The sequence below is a fragment of the Apteryx rowi genome, unplaced genomic scaffold (genome assembly GCF_003343035.1).
Source record: "Apteryx rowi isolate R43461 unplaced genomic scaffold, aptRow1 scaffold_454, whole genome shotgun sequence".
Classification (NCBI taxonomy): Eukaryota; Metazoa; Chordata; class Aves; order Apterygiformes; family Apterygidae; genus Apteryx; species Apteryx rowi.
This window is the reverse complement of record NW_020450710.1, coordinates 419,353-439,683: the sequence shown is the minus strand read 5'-3', so window position 1 is coordinate 439,683 and position 20,331 is coordinate 419,353. Positions and strand designations below refer to the sequence as shown.

General features: G+C 39.6%; 1 protein-coding gene across 3 annotated transcripts in view; it reads right to left on the bottom strand.

The window, feature by feature from the left end:
• Window positions 1–20,331, bottom strand: part of GLI3 (GLI family zinc finger 3) — a 198,394-nt gene that overhangs the window by 28,351 nt on the left and 149,712 nt on the right. For 2 of the 3 annotated variants that reach the window (XM_026077484.1, XM_026077485.1), the window contains 3 exons: window positions 12,671–12,887; window positions 11,135–11,251; window positions 9,718–9,858 (listed from right to left, as the gene is read on the bottom strand). In XM_026077484.1, the coding sequence (XP_025933269.1) occupies window positions 9,718–9,858; window positions 11,135–11,251; window positions 12,671–12,887 (475 nt within the window). The remainder of the gene's footprint in view (window positions 1–9,717; window positions 9,859–11,134; window positions 11,252–12,670; window positions 12,888–20,331) is intronic. The other variant, XM_026077486.1, reaches the window with a different exon arrangement.

Genomic DNA, 20,331 nt, shown 5'->3' with positions numbered 1-20,331 from the left:
TTCTCTTTGAGATGTCAATCGCCAAAGTGCTTTGTAAAAATGTTGGCATCTGTAATTCAGTGAAGCCTTTTCATCTTGAAATAAGATGCTCCAGACTGATAACAAGAATAATCCTCTCTTGATCAAAAAAAAAAAATCTGCATTTTACCAATTAAAGCTGCTGCCAGAAGCCAAACGGAGCAGCACTGAGACTCCACTGTAGTTTATCTCTGTTAAACACAAGAAGGGATACAGWTAGAGCTTTGTTTCATTTTCAGCTTGACTATTTTATCTCACGAAGAACTGCAGCATCTCAGCCCTGCAATACACATAAGAATGGTATACACAGACCTTATACCTACAGTGCAAGCCACCAAAGCTACCCACTCCTGACAAAAACACCACCCATTCATTTTATAGATTAGGCACCCAACATCTTGAAGAAAAGTCACGCTCACACAAAAGTTCGAGCACTGGCAAACACTAAATTTAACCATATAAAAGGCTCAGCTGCTTTCTTCTATTAAGAGGTTACACAAACAAAAGAGGCTGAAAAAATGAATCCCCACAGCCCAGGTCTCAAAAACAAATGCAGAAACTGCACTTGAGTCCATATTTAGTTCACCCATCCCTGCTTTCATTCATGCATGCAGAACTGCCATTTCTGTCTGTGAAAAAGCACTTGCACACGCAATAGCTGGGCCCTCACTCATAGATTTATATTCTTCCAGGCATCAGGCTTCTATGGGCAAACCTTTCAGGCACAATTTGGGTGGTCAATGGGGAAAAGATGGTACTTGTGACAAAGACACTGAAGATGGGCTGCACCGTGGATAAAACCCTGTTCACCTGGAGGAGACAAAAGCAATGCAGAGACACAGCACACAGCACAGGGGACTCCAGAAAGTTCGAGGTACGGCCTTCCACTGCTTCACCATAATAAGCCAGGCTGTGTAACAGCAAATGACTTAGTCAGCCACAGTACGGCAGGAAAACCCACAAGGAAATGCCAGCTTTGTCCAGGTGCATATGCTCCGTCCTGGCCTTTTGGACGGTGCTGAAAGTCCTTGCAGCCCTGAGGCAGCAAAAGCAGCAGGTTGGGCCTTCCATTTTCTCTGTTCTCCTAGAGATGCCAACAAGAGTCAGGAGCTGGAGAGCCAACTCAGTCTGCAGCATTACTTTTGTCTATGCCTTTGTTGTTCAGGCAGCACAGTCTCCCCTGGAATTTGGCTGGCAGCTTCTTATTTTACACTTCCTCTTAAAACTGGAAGCCACCTAAGAAACACAGCTAAAACCTGGAGGAGTTCACTAGGAACTGCAGAGCTAAATAAACACTTAAAATAAATACATATTTCCACAAACCACCTGAATAGCTCTTTGTGATTAAACGCACAGACAAAGGCCAAACTCTGCTCATTGTCATGCATGTCATGCAAATCTAAATAGCTGGAGTAACTTCTCAGGGCGTAGGAGGGGCACTATCCCTAGCCACAACAGTGAAAAAGAAGTGCTATTTAAACTACATTTCATACTTTAGCAATCTCTTTCAGGGCCACCAAGTCAGAGACAATGACTTTGCAAACTCATATGAACAGCAGCCATAGCAGCGGCAGACTAACAAGTTTTCCTGATGCTGTGAAAGAAATGCTAATTACAGAGGAATTAAAATAAAAAATGATTACATTTCGCTCTCCAAATCCCCTCTTAATACTTCACAGATTAGGGTGGATTTATTTTTTTGTAAAGGTTTTGCTATCAATAAAAAAAAATTCCCCACTTTATTTTTTTCCCTTTTGCTTCTGTGATTCATTGAAAGCCAGATTCTAGGTAGGGGAACTGCTGATGCACTTGTGTAGTGGAGTGCTTAAGAGGACCTGAGCCAAAGCACAGCTGGCCTTTAGGTCAGGCCCAGAGTGAATGAGATCTCTTCATGAGGCAGCAAGGCTGGCGCTAAATACCGCAGGAATGCAGAAGGCATCCTCGTGGCAGACACAGAGCAAAGAGGCGTTAGGAAGGCAAACAGGGGCTGGGCCAGACCCCGAAGGCTGCTGACACCCCATGAAGCACACACAGGAGAAGAGCAGAAGAACAGCAGAGAGGTCAGTCTGCGGTTACTTGACCTTAAAACCCAACAGCACTTACATGGTTACCTTTGATAGGGGTTAAAGACTTTTTGCATGAAAACACATCTGTGTTAGGTACCCATATGGAAAGAGAGAGAGAATGAATACACACTTTGGGGCGCAGATCTGCATATTAGCTTTCATATGGCATGCAATGAATTGCCGGCCCCTAAATGAAGCTACCATTCTGGCACATTTAAAAAATAGGGGTTTAGTAGTCTGTTCCAAAAAATCCAGAACAGTAAGGTGTTGTCTTAATTACAAATCAGCCTTTAACCAGGGAGCAAGAAAGAGATTTCAAAATCTAAAAACTAAACATCCACTCAAAACCTCTGGCCAGATGTTTTCCATGATTATTTGCTTTCTCTCTATAATCTCCCCTCCCTTTCTCTCCTCCCCCCTCTTCCCTCACGGCTACCAAGATCAGATATACTGAGGGGATGTATGAACTGAGAAACCTTGTCCACTGCTCTTGCCTCTAAAAGCATCCCTCTGCCTTTCCCATGCTGTCCCAACCTTTAGCTCAAGCCCTGGGTTTGTATCACTTGAAGAACAATTTCTTTGTACACATCATTGCTTCTGCAAATTTGGATTAGGGTCCTGATTCCACTGAGTAAAAAATAAAATAAAATAAATAGGATAAAACCACGAACAAAACCCCTTTGCTGTTGTACATAAAACACTCTCCTTTTGGCAGGAAAAAAATGATTACTATAATGGGTTTCATGTTCTTATCTATTCCTTACTCTTTTCAATTTAAAGGAAACATTTCTGAACATTTCAGGGCACTGGCTGTCATTGCCACGCACAATAAGCCTCCAAATGGGCTGAAGCCTCTCTCTGCTACTGCACTAGAATCAAATAAAATCATAATGAAAATGCACTGAAAACAGCTTTTGCAAATAAGAATAAAAAAATAAATAAATCCCTGCATGTATTACACACACATACAAACTGGGATGTATAATTACACCCCTTTGGGACTGTGAAGGGCCTTGTTTCATGTAGCTGGGACTTCATCTGTGTCACAAACAGTTGCAAGCACACCTCCAGCTCTGAGAGAAAAGAAACCACTAATGCACAGAGGATAAGCTGCCTTTTTGGACGGCTGTTTGTAATTGCGTACTTACTCTTAGGCACAGATCCTTAGGCACACTGACATGACTAGCACCCTACCATCTTTGTCAGCTCAGGCTGGTTTGGTCACTGGACAGTTTTTCTTCCAGCAGACCAAGCGGTACACAACACCTGACTCACACACCCATTTACAGCTTTGCCACTGCAACTGTTATTCATGGGAATGGCTCTGATCTAAAAGAGCGGCTTATCCCCTAAAGCAATTAGATGCCTTTTAAAGTAGAGAGATGAAGCTCTCTCCACTTCTTACCTGCCACATCCTATTGGAGAGGAGCTGAGGTAGAAACCATAGACCAAAGACAGTGTGGCAGCAGAGGGAGTAAAAGACTTTCAAAAGTCTATTGATTTGGGGTGCCTCAATTCCTGCGTGTCTAAGATGATCCACTCTGAAGGGGTTTAGTCCTTCAGGGAGAGGATGTGCTCTTCACCTGCAGATCAGACACATTCTTAAGTGTTTCAAGCGTTGATTAAGGCACCCCAAATCACTACTGACACTGCAAAACCTGATCTGAAGTAGCCTCCAAACAGCCTGGATTTTCTGTGGGTCATCATGGATAACTGGCCAACTTCTGTCAGTTGTGACAGCGGAGGGCAAAAACCTTCAAAACTCAACTAAGGGAACTTTATGTACTGATTCTTCTGAGTATTGTTAGTACCTTATGATTATTAACAGCCAAACAGCGACTGGTCCTGGTGAATATAAGGGTACCAGAGAAACACAAGGAACTTTCCTTTTGGCTTGCATGCAGTAACAGAGCACGGTGTTATGCCCCTGAATATTGTTGTGGGAACTCTTCAGACAAGGTGGCTTTTTAAAATAGACAGGAAAACATCAGCAAATGAAATTCTGAATGTAAGACATCACTGTCAGTTTAGGGCTTTTTGATCTCATCTAACCAACGAAATGTAACAATGAGAGAATTTTTATTGCTGTACAATTAAGGAGAAAACACTAACGAAAGATAGCTCTACAGTTCTTCAAGCATGTTTTTGAATAAAAATAATTATCATCAAGGCTACACAGCAAGGGGGATGAGAAATAGGCATTACTGCATTTTTATGATTGCCATTGTATTAATATTTAACAATAACGTCAGTCATTTCCTTGAAGGATAATTTTCTTAAACAAACTTTTATCTTTAGTGTATAACCCTTTTGCAATATTTTATTCTTAAACTGATTTCTGGAGGAAAAAAAATGACAAACAGCAACAAAAAGCAGATTTATAAAAATATACAATATCTTATTAGCTTCTAGGTGCTCAAGTGCATTTATTACATATTTAAAACAAACTTGAGCTCAGCTAAGCCCAATTATAATATCTCACTGGGCAGAGAAATTAATTAAACAGCTGAATGATAAAGACCCCAGCAGCAAACTGAGGCTCTAAAATAAATATGATTTTTTTCCTTTTTTTAAATAAGAAGAAGGGAAAGAAAGAAATCTATAACACACATGTTCAAACAGTAATGTAAGTAATCTTTTCGGGAGTGCAATGTGGTATAAATAAGACTACCTRGCAGGCGAACACAGCAGTGGCTCTAATGCTGCTCTCCAACTTTGTGATTTGCTAATGTGAAACACACGCATCCCTTTTGCACCAAGTTCAAATAACCCTGGAATTCCAGCAGTGCAGCTCAGCGACTGAACCAGAACAAGGGCAGAACTTGTCAGGATTTAAGAGCTTTCAGCAAAACCCTTCAATTACAGCTGGTACCCTATTCCATAGAAGGATATCAATTATAGATAGTGACTTGCTTTAGCAGGGCAGTCGGTACTGTCAGACACTAGATAGACAACCATGAAGAATCATGAATCTTTCTATTAACTGTAGGAGAGGGAAAAAAGGATGGATAGGAGCTATAAATAAGGTAGAGCATCTGAATGGTTTAACGCCTTTCCTCTTGGTGTATGTATCATGAAAATTTAACCATGCTGAATTCTAAGTGGCACATATCACTTGAAAATAAGAGCTTCCGCACCAAAATCATTGCAGTGTTAAACCCTTTTGGGTGGGTCAATGACGATTCTTTTATGTAGCTTTTTAGTTATTTATTCAAAATAGCCCAGGTTCTGTTCATAAATTCAGACAGAAAACATTGTCTCTTGGGACCTAAACACACTTTCGCTCGCACCCACATTTTGCACTAGTAACAGCAGCACTTAGCCATGGAAAGTGAAGCAGAAAAATACCATCAAATATTAAGTATTGTGCCAAAGACTTCGATTTCTGCTGTAAAACTATACCATATATTCAGACACAGACATGTCTGAATTTACCCTTTCATATATGCTATATCACACACAGCTATTTAATGCAAACAGTCCTAGAATCTAATTTGCTTACTGTTGATTTCAGAGTAAATCAGATCCCATTATGCACTGAAAGATAATAAAGCTATCCTCATGTGAGAGAGGGACTGGAACATACATAAGCAAATTCACATCTACCTCTATCCAAACACATGCATCTGTGTTTGTGGACAAACACCCATACATGACAAGAGTAATTGTATCTAACATGTGAACTGTATGCATTGTGGAAAAATTCTCCCGAGCTCCAGTCTGCCTGGCTAGACTGGAATTTGCACTTATGTACCTAGCCTTTTAAGAGCTCACCACAAAACTAACAGCTAGAAAAACACTTCCAGCTTTTCCCTAAACACTACAGTTCCTCTAAAATTCCAGTGGTTTGTGATACAAGATTTGAATAATAGTCTGTTCTATGCCAACAGAGGTTTTAGGTCTGATACCTTACTAACATGCATGGCTATAAACAATAGCTTTATTCCCCTGAAAAAGGGGGAAAATATGCCATTTTGAGTTTTACTACTAGCTTGCATAGATTCTGAAAGATTCAGCCTTATCAGGACGTACAGGAATGCATTTAAGGTCTTCTTTTGAAATTCTGCATTTTACAGATTTTCCTCTTCCCAGCTGAACTTCCAAAGTCCAGGGAATTGGTCTGGAAAGCTATAGTTGTACAGGTGCAGGGATATTCCAATTATTTCCAAGTCAAATATACAAATGCATTTTCCTTTCTATTGAATATATGCTACATGTCACATATGCAATGAAGTGGGTGATACGGAAGGAGTTTCTTGCAATCCTTTGCGAAGATCTACATAGCTGATTCTTAGTTCACTACATAGTTCACTTACTACCCTTAGTGTGGGCAAGCAGGTATGTGTATACGCTGTGATGTACTGCCATATAGAGATACCTGCCCCGCTTCTGAACACATGACTACAGCTCTCTGCTCATGCTAATTAGCCCTGCTAAGTGTAAGGGAACACAGGGACCTTGTGAGACATTATCTGAATGAGTCTAGGTAGGGCAATTTAAGCCTTTATTGCCTCTATCTACGCCAGTTGCCCCTGCCTTGGAGATTACTATCCTGGAGTGGGGGTCAACAAAATAGGATGGTTATCTATACTTCTGCTGTCCTGGGTCACAGTCCAGCATCTTACTTCAACCACCCCCTTCAAATTTGGCTGGAGTGATTGAAGCCTCCAATCCGTTCTGCTGGTGCTGGCAGAGGGTCAGGGATCACCCACAGAGCTGCAGGGCCCAGCGCCAGAGGGGCAACACAGCAGAGCTCTGCAGCAAGATCTGAAGGTTGATATCTATTATCCTGCAGAGCCCCGAGCTGGTTGGGAAGCACAGCACCATCCCAGCGGCATGACTTCTTGCGTACAAGCTAGCTCAGGTACCTCCAGACAGCAGTGAGTGGCCTGATGCAGACACACACTCTGCAAGGCTGAGCAGCATCCAGCACTGTGGGATTCTGGGCTTGACTGGGCCTCCAACTGCTATTGCAGTGCAAATATTACACAGTAATGGATCTACTCACAACACTGAGACACATATTCTCTCTCTGCCTAATACGGGTGCACGCACGCACAGACCAAGTCAGAAACACATTCAATGCAAAGTCACTGAGGTAAGTGTAGTTACGGCAATCTGTATCTACTACGATTACCCACCAGTATTTGGGTATGAGTCATACATGAGCTGCATCAGTGGGGAAATTTTCAAAAGGCCAAACTGCTACGTAAGGACTTAACACTTTCTTTCAGAATCACACACCTAAACAAAATCAGGACAGCTCTCTTGTGAAGCCCTACCGAGATTCAGACTTCATTCTCCTAGTTGCTGCAGGTATACATCAGAGGCCTGTGACGATGAAGGGCAGACAAAATGTGAGAGGCAGACAGGGGCGAAGGGCCAGACTTTCAAACAGAGTTCAATGTCTAAACCCCTTTGCAATTCTGGACAGAAATAACTTGCTCAAGTCCACACAGCAGGCCTCTGTCAGAGCAGCAAAAGAAATCACAAACTAGGACCCCATCACTGAGTCATGCTGACTCTTGCAGTTTGATTTGTGCTACTTAAATGTGATGGTTGCGATGATGATGATGATGATGATGATGATTTTATTGTCTTCAGGATCTCAAGTCAGGACTTGCTCCTTGTAATCTTAAATGGCATCATAACACATCTGAATCTTGACCTTTGCCAAAAAGAACTCCTTGTATCATAGAATCATTTTTCATCTGCCTGTTTTTATTGCTAGAGAAACCCATTTCAGATGCTGCCATCATACAAAAATATATGAAGTATGCTTTTTTCAGAGGAGTCTTGCTGTTGACTCTTACAATACAGTCAGATCCTCTACAAAAATCATACCAGAAACAACAAACGTTCTTAAAAAAAAAAAAAGAACTATCACATCATAAATTTAATTCACCTAAAACTATAAAACATTAGCTAACAGGCACAGTGGAATTCAATTAAATTTTATATCTGAAACTTCAAAAAATTCTCTTCCTTTTTTTCATTACCAAAGGCACCTTTATTCTGAATTTCTCTTTTACTTCTTTTATTTTGGTGTAAATTATTCATCATTGTGATCATTTTCGAATATTGAGAAAGGTTTTCCAGGCATTGTAAAGCTTCAGTTTTACAGTTATTAGCAGATATAAAGATTGCCTGTGCAGATTCCTAGATGATGTTAATCGGTCTGTTTGCATGGAATCAATTGCAAGACTGACACTTGATCTTTTAAATGTGTCCAACCCTTTGCAGCAGCCGGTCATATGGCTCTTCTTCCCCAAAAGATATTATGACATTAAAAGACTCTCTCCTTACATTTCATTTTGGCCTATTAAAATGTTAGGTTACATTTGGTGCAAAAATTGTCCACAGATTTTACATAAAATGTTGCATTAGAATTTTTAGTGTATCATAAAATTTCAGTTTGTGATATTCTTTCATTTATTATTAGTTACTACTGCTATTTAATTATAATAAAAATAATAACAAGAAATTAAAAATACACCTTGAAGAAGAATTGCCAACACCACCAGGCTCTCACACTCCAGCAAGTGCAAGCTGGCATTGCTTTACTGAAGTCAATTTTGCAGCATCAGTTTACCATAGCTGAGGATTTTGTGCATGGTGTTTATAATTTTGTATATATATATAAATTATATTTATATACGTGTGTGTGTGTGTGTGTGTATATAACTTAGATAGAGTTAAGTTTTACAAATAACTGGGGGGAAGTACCTTTTTCAACAAGCTATTTCAGTAAGATTGGCAAGATTACACAACAGATTTTACAGGATCCCCAGGAAGGTATTTTCTACAAAAAATATGATTCTGATGCATGGATCATTTCCTGAAGATGATCTTTTCTAATCTGGATACAAGGAATTCCTTTTTGTTTCAGAGTATTTATATTAGTCCTATGATTCATGTAATTAAGAGAGGTGCTGCTAGCTAAGGAGCTGGAAATAGGGGGAGATTGTACTTGCTAGGATACATTTTGATGGTTCGTTGTCTATCTTACCATTATACCAAATAGTAAAAATAATTTATTTTGGGGAGGTGACAAACATGAAGACAAAACAAGACAGATACAACTAATGTTTGGTGTAGCATAAATAATACTATATGGTTTGCTTTTGCTAAATGGACTAAAATAACTCTGTCTCCATGTTTCTTGCCAAATAATCCACTTCAGTTTACATGCAATAATAAATTGATACATAAAAAACCCTGCAAATCCTTAGGGAAGGGGAAGAATCCCTCCCCTCTCCCATTTCTACAGTTACAGTCTCTTTGGGAAAAAAATCAAACTTGGGTAAAGGTTAATAATAATTCATGTCCAGCTTACTATTACTCAATAACTATCAAAGTCTCTAACTCAAAATACCGTTTGCTGGCTTACAGGATCAGAGCCATTACAATCTCTATTGAAGACTTTATTGAATTTTACACTAAGCTTTAGCTGACTGAACAGGTCAAACACTGTGGCTCACAGTTTTCTTTATTCTCAGAAACTCATAAACCCCTCTCCAGTTTGCAATGCTGTTAGCTAAGAAACTTGACTCAGCACAGGGTCAGAGACCCTGACCCCCATGAAAAAGGTCACGTAGTTTTAAAACCCAGTTCCTGAATACTATTAACTTACATGCACTAGCTGTTCCTGTGTGTCAAACTCCCGGGAACAGCCTTCCCAATGGCAGTTTGTCTCGTAGACCACTTCAGGCTCCTGTTTGCTTTCATCTTTGTCCCCTTCCTCTTTTACAAGGGTCATTCCTTCTGGCTGTTCCTGGAGAGAGGAAAAAACAGGGGTTAGGAGAGGAGAGAGAAAATTCTCAAACAGAGGAGGAAGAAAAGTGAATTACTTCAGCATTAAAATAAGGATAGAGAGGGGGGAAAGAGAATATGTTATTCTCAGTTCAGTCTGTTGCTCCATTCTATAAAATACAAAAGCTCAAAACAGGCCTGGTAAGCCAAAAAGCACAAGTAGACTATATGTGTAAAATATATTTTTCCTCCCCAGAATTATTCAGGGCAGAGAATTTCTAAAAGAATCCCTTCACATGTCAGTTATAATAAAATCATAAAGGCTCAGCTTCCCTCTCCCCATATTTAAGCAGCTCATTATTTACACATTTGTCCGTTATCATTCAGTGGCATTACTCATGAATAAGGCACTAATCAATATAGTTAATTTAATCAGGATTTGACTTTAGTACTACAGGTAAATATAAACTGGATCACCAATAATCCAAAGGGTGTTTTCATTGTTAATCCAGTGACAGTTTTGTACACAAAAGTCTTTCCAAAAGCAGACTGGTAATTTTCAGGCTATTTGTTAATCTGTTTTTGTGTACAATGTGTGCAGGGGGAAGGGGAGTATTTAAATTTGGGGTTTGATTTTCCAGCTTCCATTCCTCAAAGTACTTCATTCTCCCCAGTTTGTTGCTCAGGTTAAGAGTCAGAGGTTAGAGTACACATTCATTTCAGATTACATACCCATGCTATCTCTACATTTCAAAATGGATTTAGATGGACTTTTGTTTTGTTTTCATGGATTTACTCACAAGATCAAGGCTCTGATTCTGATCTCCCCTAAGTTGTCATAAACCAGGAGTCATTCTACTAAAACTAGTGGTAACTGGTATAGAAAGTGGAGTAAACAAGATCAGAGTCCAATACTGAGGCTTCAATTCAGTCCAGTGCTAAACGCTGTTAAAAGCCAACATGACATTAATATTTTTATTGAACAGAAAATGTTTCCTGAATAAAGACCTGAATGTCTTTGGTTCACTTTTCCTTGGAGAACAGAGGGTTGAGCAGGCTCTGAACAGACAGAGGCATCTCTCCCTCAGTGTCCTTCATCTCTCCCCTCATTCTGCAACAGACCCATATAACAGAGCAAACCCTCACTCTTCATATCTAATTCTATAATCAGTCCCTTGCTATTATGAGTTGATGCAGCCTGTGTGCGTACTAGATGAAGGGCCGTTAGAGGGCAGGAAGCCTTAACATCCCTCCAGCAGTGAGATGAAAGGCCTATTAGTGTAACCTAAATGCCATACCTGCACGCTTCCTGCACCTGGGCTGGGGAGGTCCTCATCAGGTTTTATCTTGGAGCGCTTGTTGTGCATTGGATCTCCAGTGCTGCTCACTGCAGATTCGCTTGTGGGTCTACTCTGCTGCAGGCAGTTTTTTCCCCCCAAAAAGACAAAATTAGACTGTGATAAATATGTAGCTCCAAACAGAAATATGCAGCACCTGCTCAGCAACTTTATTTGGAGATGCTACACTGTTAATTATATCGGATATGCAATTACATTGTGCTTCAATTACATAGCATTAACTTGTGGAATAGCTGCATCACTCAACCTTGTAATGGAGTTGGGAGGGAACAGGAAGGAGCACATTGGATGCAATTCCTTATTACAGACCAATCTGTTTTTGTCAAGATAGGGAGGGGTAGGAAGAACTTGATTTTCCATATAATGATGACTTCAGAGAGGCAATTTTGAAAAGTGAAATCACTGTGCATTAGTTTGAATAAACACAAGAAAAAGATGTATTTTTAGACACCTAGAGGAAAGGTTTTGCCCTTTACATCTGCATACCAAATTTCAGCTGTTTTCTTGAGTTTTCAGTTATAATGGCGGATAGGAAGAAAAACTGAACACTAGTGTGAAACTCTCAGCCAGAAAATCTAGATGAAATCCTGAACTCTCTAAAGTCAATAGCAAAACTACTGCTGACATAAACAGGCCAGGATCTTGTTTTATCTCATGCTGTGCTAGACTGAATGCTGTTATCTACACCTGCAAATGTATCTTGTAGGAATCCAGAGATCTTTCAGAGATATTTGAACTTGCATGGACCCCACAAAAAATTAAAACAGTTCCTACAGCACTATATGCTGTTTCTACATTTGTAAAAGCTAGACAGGAGATAAACAGCTCTCAGACCGACAAATAACCTATCCTAGGTCATCTGGAAACAAACAACACTAGTTAATAAGAAGCATAAGGCAAACTGCAATAAACTCCACATTATGGGCCTGATTCACTGCTACATGGCTCCAGCTTTTGAGAATACAACTTCCTTTATTGAAAAAATTAATGCAAACTCATTAAGTCCAACTTTGCATAAATCAGAGAAAAAACCCTTCTGCACAATCTTTGGAGCTACTTTGTACTCATACATGTTCAGTGGGGCAGAATATGACTCTGTGTCTAGAGGTGCATTGTAATTACCCTGATTTGGAGGTGGAAGTTGCTAACCTTTAACAAGTTAGTGTTTTGATGTGTTTTTTGCCTTGTTTCCCACCTGTATTAAGTTGTCTGATCCAGGAGAGACGGTTTTGAATGAGAAGCTGCTGCAGCACACTGAAATATTTATGAGGACTAAAAAGCGTACTACCAATCAGAATCTGTGCATACACTCTTGTGATTTATAATAAAGGGACTGCAAATGCTATAGCTGCAAGAAAATTGTTATCGAAGGTTCTCAGTGACAGTGGTGATTAACTGCCAGCAAGACAATGTGATTTGTTTCATTTTCAATTTTTAAATTAACAAGGTGCAAAGGTTTCTTTTTTTTTCTCTCACCTGTGTGGACTCAGAAGGCCCGGAGCTGACCTGGACAGGGTTCAGGACACTGGGGATGCCTGGGATAGGTCTCTGGGTAGGAAAAGTTGGAGCAGGATGAATGAGCGGAGGGCTGTGTCCAAAGGCTGAACCTAAGGTCTGCTGACGACTTATAATTTGCTGATGCATTTGCTGGAGGGATACTGGTGTAGGAGGGTATGTGAAACTCAGAGCAGGGCTGAATTTAGGAGAAAAAGGAATGAAGAGGGAAGAAAAAGATAAAGGTAATTACAGTATGGAACTGTACAGATTAAACCTTTAAAATATATTTGATACATTTACATTAATTGAAGTCTAATCCCTCCACACACCCTTCCCCTCTTGTCTTTCTTCATGCCCCAAAGGATGATAAATACTGCTTTTAAATCCAGAGTTGGCCTGGATTTAATAGTGAGTGCAAAAATAATACCATAATAAAACGTAACTTTTTTTCTAACATTTACCACAAAAACACAGAAAGCTGAGTGAAATAAAATTCAGAAAAACTGAAATAAAAGGCAAGCAGTTCAATAACAGCTATTCATTGCAATAACAAACTTTATATAAAGAAAAAGAATGGGTGCCTACACGCTTTATAGTACTTTTATTGATAATGCAGTTCCCCTATGTTCATGTGTATGAAGCAATTCCTTTAATCTTGGCTCGTGCTACACTCTTTCATATGTCTCTAGATCTTATTACAAGAGGAGAGAAAATCAATTGGTTAAATGTGTTCTGAACACCATGCTTGTCATATCACTCATTTGTGTGTAAAGATGGAAAGCTCAGTTCATCCAGAATGTCACCTAAAGAATTTCCATCAGTGCCGTTTGGTTACAGAAACTGATGGATTAACCTTTCCCCTCTGAAATTGGTGATCAATGAGTTTCAATGTAGAAATATCCCAATGGGAAAGCATTTCTCCTTCTTCCAGTTAAACAACATTAAATGTCTATTAAAGCCCATTATGCCTGTTAATACCTGTCATCACTTCATTACTTCACCGTATTTCTCAGACTACAGTGACTTTGGAGGAAATTACACTGCTATCTAAAGACCTATTTTGCAGGTAGTACCAAAACATTCTTTGCGTCATACTTGAGAAATAAATGGTACAGAACTAAATCTTCACACAAGAATACGAGATTCTCCTGCAAACATTTGCCAATAACTTACAATCGTAACAAAAAAGGAAGAAAAACTGTATTCATTATTTTTTAATCTTAAAAAAAAATCAGTTCAAAAGTTATGCAAATTTAAAACATTGGGGCTTGAAAACAAGGGGTGCAAGCATAATACTTTCTAAGAATCAAGGCTTCTTCTAATATGAGAAAGGTGGATTTAATCCAAATTTAAAGTCTGGAGTCTTAATTGCTGTTACTGTTAAGTGCACTAACTGAAAATATTGTGATACAAAAAGAGCTAAAATCATTTCAACCATTTTAAGTAATAATTCTATAGAAATTCTGTGTTCATTAATCTGACTATACATTTTGTCTGTTTGACTAAAATCCATAAAGAGACAGTTTCAATGTGATTACATTACTATTATTCCTGGTGAGAACTCTGCATTACAATAGTTTGCCCATTTAAGACAGAATATCATTAAGAATACCCTGGGAGAATTTTACTGGTCTTTGAGGAACTCTCTTTTCATTTTGCATTGTATTCTTTTTAATAAAAGGAGGCAGAAATGTAGTGAAAACAGTAATYGTTCACAGCAAGAGTTAGGGAGAAATCAGTAATAATATTCAGTTATTGCAGCTCTATAGTCCCTGCTAGTGTTCCTGTAAGCAACCATGAATGATTACAGCACGACTTAGCTAAGGTAGCCACTATGGATGATTGATAGGACATTAATCAAAAGATGCATATCAGGCTCAGAATTTGTTCACAAGCTTTCTTCTAATAGATGATTTCATGTTCACTGAGCTCTATGCCAGTTTGTTCAATTTATTCTTCAGTGTACAAGCCATTCATCAAAGAACACAATGATTTAACATCCCTTTTCCTTTTTAGTGAACAAACATTACTAAGTGTAACTACTCTGGTCTGTTCATTAAAAAACATACAATTACAATGTCATATGTGAGGCTGAAACAACATATCCTTACTATACCCCTGCATCTATGTTTCTATATATACTGTGAGCTAATCCCATGTACTTCAAACGCTAGAAGGCACCATCCCAAAGATGCTGTCCAGTTCTCTGGGATCAACAAATGCAACATACAGACAAGCCGGATGAAGTATTTTATTTCTTTGTACATGGTTAACAACTAGGTCATTTTTATCCTTCCACTAAGGCAGTTTAAAAGAAAAATTAAGTGGACTGATTTCAGTGGGAGGTCCAGGCACATAGCACCCTTGGAAACACAGTCTTTTTTTTTTTTGGTCCCCTTTCTAAGTATTTAGGCATGCATGACAATACCTAGCTTTGCTAAGTCCAGGTTCAAAACTTTGGCAATATTTTTCAGAATCCACATGGTAAAAGACAAACTTATGATTCATCCACAAGACATGACCGATTTAAGACCTCAGCTAGGAGAGTGTATATCCTGCCCATCACTGCCCTGTGACTACAGTTACGTGCTCGCTTGCCTCTAACAGAAGTTTTTTAACCCATCCAACAGCAAGCACTGGAAAGGACTCCCAAAACAATTCGGGAGGGGCAGAAAGGCAATGCTGTGATGTAGATTTGCATCTGACTAGGAGGTTGTTAAGGTGCCAGTGACTAGAGACTGAGTAAGTTGGATGGTGAAGAGGAACCTTTTACCTGGGGTAGGAACACTGCGAAAACCCCAACACATATACATAAAACTTGCACTTAATGCAGCTCACTTACATTTACTTGAGTTCGGCAATATTCTCCACTCAATCCCTCCAAAGATGGGAAAAGACTGCTGTGCCAATAGGATATTTCTAGTCAACTATCCTTGCTTCACATTCTCCACCTCATGTATTAGGGAGCAACAGAAAATGATCTTGTCTTCAATGGTAGAATGCCTTTCTAACTAAAGGAAGAAGCCAGTTCTGCTTTATCAAATATGCAAGGTAGTTTCACTGGCCTATTCGCTTGCAGTGGTGTGCTTTACACCAGTATGGTACAAGTGCTTACAAGTTAAATAAGTACATTTGTTATTCCTCTCCCCATATAAATATAGATGGCTTCCATCAAAAGGATAAATTCTACCTCATAAAAATGTCCTCTTTCTCTACATCTGCTTTAACACCACACAGAACCTCCCAAAGGAGGACATAGTCCTACCTCTGGGCAATTATAAATTATCCAGCATAAATATTACAAATGATTTACAAATGATTTATTCTGTCTTTTAAGGCCCTTAGTGTCTGTGCATTCTTCAAACACAAAGCATGGTCTGTTGATACTGCTCTTCCATAGCAATATATTTAAGCCAGGCATTGCTCACTTTTTTCCAACTCGCAAGCAAGCAAGCAAGCAAGCAAAGCAAAACAGCACAGGAGATGTACTCTTTCCCAATGATTTAACTACTGACTCATACTGGAAAACAATGACACCAGCTGGAGAGAAGTGCTGAAAAAGGGAGTAATTCTCATTTCTTTATTGCCTTCCTTTACTCAGAACCCACTGGCAAGGTTTGAGACTAAGACACTAAGATTCTCCTATGGAGGATGGCAATCTGCACTCCTTTTCCTCAGTCTCCAAACTTTGAACATCCCAAACTGAAACAAAATGGAGATCACAGGGGAGCAGAGGAATAGGGTATCAACTAGCCAGCACACCTAACGGGGAGTACTCAAAAATGGCAACAATGGTTCAGCCACCAGGGTGATGTCTTAAATAGCCCAGATCGTTGTTTTCAAATAATGTTCTTCAACTGCTTCTGAACAGCTCTTCATAGGGCAAGATGACCTGGCTGGGTTTAATGTCACCTTCACGCAAGATGCTATCACAGGGCAGCTTCTTTGATTTTTCTCATCTGAAAAGATCAGAAGGATCTTAAGAGAACAGAAGGTGGCAGGTCTTTCACTGTCTTTGAGAAATTATTCAGGCTGCTCAACAATAAAGTTAATGTTGTGGGCCAAAAAGAAGAAAAAGAAATCAAAGCTCACAATATTGCTGGCACTGAGCACTCTGTTGGGGAGACCTGGATTCCCGCTCTCCTTTCCAAAGTTTTTAATGCATTTTGTTCAATAACAAAATGTGTAAAGAATCTCTGTAGCCCAGAGTCTCCTCAGACCCCATGGTGATCCCTTTTACTTGACCAGCAGTTATACTTTAGTAAAGTCAAGTATGGTCAAGTTTACTTGACCAGCCCTCTTGCTGGCTCCACCTAGCTCACATGCCTTTCTACCCAGTAGCCCAGCTTCAGTGCGTGGACAGTGGCACTGCTCTAGCCTCACCCAGCTGTTCTAGCCACGTTGGCTTGGAAATGTGCACCTGTGTTTTCACTTAATAATCATCTAAAATTCATGCCTAGAGGCAGTTAAGCAAGACCTAAAAGCAATTATTTTGAGAGCTTGAAGTCCAGGATTACTAAAAACAACAAGTAGGGTTTTCAAAAGTGATGAGTGGTTTCAGAAGCCTCAGTTTGCATCATGCTTCTTTTAGGATAGCTTAAAGGGACTGCATTTCACACAAGGGGTGCTCAACACTCCTTCAAAATCCAGATCCCAGAAGAACTCTAGCTCCCCAAGTCATTCACATGTTCCAAAACACCAGTCACTTCCAAAAAATCTTGCAATTCACAAAAAATATAAGTGAATTGTGCGTCTTTTTTCTTCCATCTACTTACTCAGAAAAGAAAATCTATACCACTGGAAGGAATCTGTTTTCTACTTTTGTTACAGACTTCATATTTTGTTTTTTTTTTTTTACTTCAAATCTGTGAAAGTAGGAGAGGGAAAAAAAACAGAAAAGAAAAATACTTATAAGACCACTAATAAACCGCATGCAAGTTATCTTTTTAGTTGTTGACTTTTATGGGGGGTCAGGATTAGAAAAAATGTATAGTACTTCTACTTAAACATTCAATAATTCCTATTTAATGACAGAAAAGCCCATCAGTGACATCATTTATTTTTCCATACTGTGGGCTTTTGCATCTATCTGTCAGTCAGTCTGTCTCTCTCTCTCTTTCTCTGCTCCTCTGTAAAGTCTCAAACTCCCTTCACCAGAGGTAAAGCAGGGCAGTGAACTACATTGCAATTACATGAGCATATCAAATTTTAAGGAACTGACTTCAAGAAGAAGAAAAACAGACGTTATAATCAAAACCAAACTTTGTGGCTACTTTGTGGCTGTCCTACTAACAAGGTCATCCAGTTTCTGGTCACAGCTGCAAAATTTACCACAAAACAGCTGTGAACTCAAAGTCAGAAAAAATTCCTTCTTCCTATACATTGCATAGGTGGGCCTAAGCAGACAGGCTGACACAAAAAAAGCACAGGCGATCCCAAGGTTGTGAAAACTGTGAGGGTAGTCCAAAACCTTCCTTGTATCACCAAACACACACAATTCTGTAAGATATGATGTTGCCAAACTAACTAAGGGCTTTCCCCTTTGTGGTTGTTTTTTGCAATGTTTTAAGAAAAGCTTTTTAAGCGTGTAAACTAGGGTGCACTCAATGAAACTTATCTGTTTAAARCAGATAAAAGAAAGTATTTCTTTATACAGTGGACGATGGACTTCTGGAACTTGCTGCCACAGGAGGCTGTTGAGGCAGACAGAACCAGAAGGTTCAAACAGAACTAAACAAATTCAAGGACAGCAGGTCCATAAAGAAATACTAAAAGGAACAAGCAAGCATATACACTCTAGAATCCCTAATCCAATGACTGTGGATGTTGGGGGAGCACAAAGGGAATGGATGACAGAAAGTGGGCAGGTTCATATGCTTCTTAAATAGCTTCTGCTGTTTCCATTGTCAGAGACAGACTATGTAGCTAGACAGCATCTAACACCTCTAGTTTGACCCAGTCAAACATTTCTTATGCTTCAGAATCTTTTTTTTTTTTTTACATTTCAAAAAGGATAGAGTTGTTTATTTGGGATATTCATTCATATAGAATCACAGAAAAAATTGTATCAGTATTATTCCTGATGTTTGGTCTAGCTTCTTTTTCAAAACCTCTAGTGTTGTGGGCTCCAGAGCACCCAAAGGCAATCCATTCCAGGGCACCATTATGTTTGCCATATGAAGTCCTTCCTATCCTCTATCTTAAAGCTTTCATGCTGCAATTAAAGGCCAGTACTTTGTTGTTCTACCCAACAGCAGCATCATTCTCTTTCCCCTTTGTATTTTCTTCTTTTTTTCTGTGTTTTACATATTTGAAATTGTTATTGTACTCTCCTCCTGCCCAGTCTTCCCATCTTTACCTGGACAATCTCGGTCAAATCTGTTTTTCCTCATAGGTCTGATTTTTCAGACCTCTAATCATTCTCTCTGCTCCTCCTTGTACTCCCTCCAACTGGCTAACATCTCTCTTGAAATTAAAGACATAGAATCGGTTGCAGTACCAGGAACACAAGCCATGAAGAGACTTACTGGCTGCATCTACACCACCATGCAGGAGACGTCTTCAGGCTCGTTCCTTTGATGTCCTGCTGGTGCACTTGTAGCACAAGCCACTCCTTCCATGAGGGAAGGCAAACCCTGTACTGCAGAGATCATGCAAGGGGGCACACATGCCCTTCCTGATATGGGGACAAGCCTTGGCATTCTCTGAGGGCTCTGGTAGCCTCCATCTCTCCCATTTGTTCTAGCCATCAGCTAACTGACACTAGCAGATCGTATAATCAGGTCACTCCAAAAAAATACCTCAGAAGAAAGAGGCAATTTGTAGGTGGACTGGGTTCACATTGAATAAAACTGATCATCAGGTATTTGGGTAACACCATGGCTTCTTCTAACTTCTCCTCAAGTAGCTACAGATGTGGCTATTTTATCCTACTCTCCCTTATGAGTTGCATGAAGCCTGTGGACAAGCGAAATTTAGATAAGCAGGGTGCAGAAACCTACTAAAAATGTTGGATGAATACCAGGTCTCACTGAAGTCAATGGAATTTTTATCCTTTCCTTCCAAAAGGCCAGGATTTCACCCTTAGTTTCTGATTTGGATTTATAGTCCTTTTTTCATTGTTTAGGAATACTGATAAGGTGCAAATAAGCACTATTCCTGTATTAGGAATGCACCCAGCTACCTCTTTAGTAAAGCACACCTAACTGTGACAACACTTAAGCACTTTTGAAGAGATTCTGACTTCAGCAAGTCCTTAAGTGCCATCCTAAACCTGGGCCACACAGACATTACAATCGTTGCTGAACTAAGTCATAATATTAGGTCATAATTAAGTTACTGGTGATTAAATATTTGTTTTCACATGCTCAGATGCTGTTTTATATAAGGAGTAATATAAGAAACAGCTTTATTCATCCCACAGTAAATTGACAGGTGAGAGCCACTGCCCAAAACACAGGATGTAAGTAAGGGTAGCCAGGAGCTGAGCCATGGGAGCTGAGGGGTTTTGGATGAGGGCTCAATTCAAACACAGAAGGCTATGTATATGTTTTGATGGAACTATGCACATATGTGATCCGCAGCTGGGAAGATCATGTGGGCAGAGATGGACAGCTGAGGACAGCTGGCAAGACAGATTT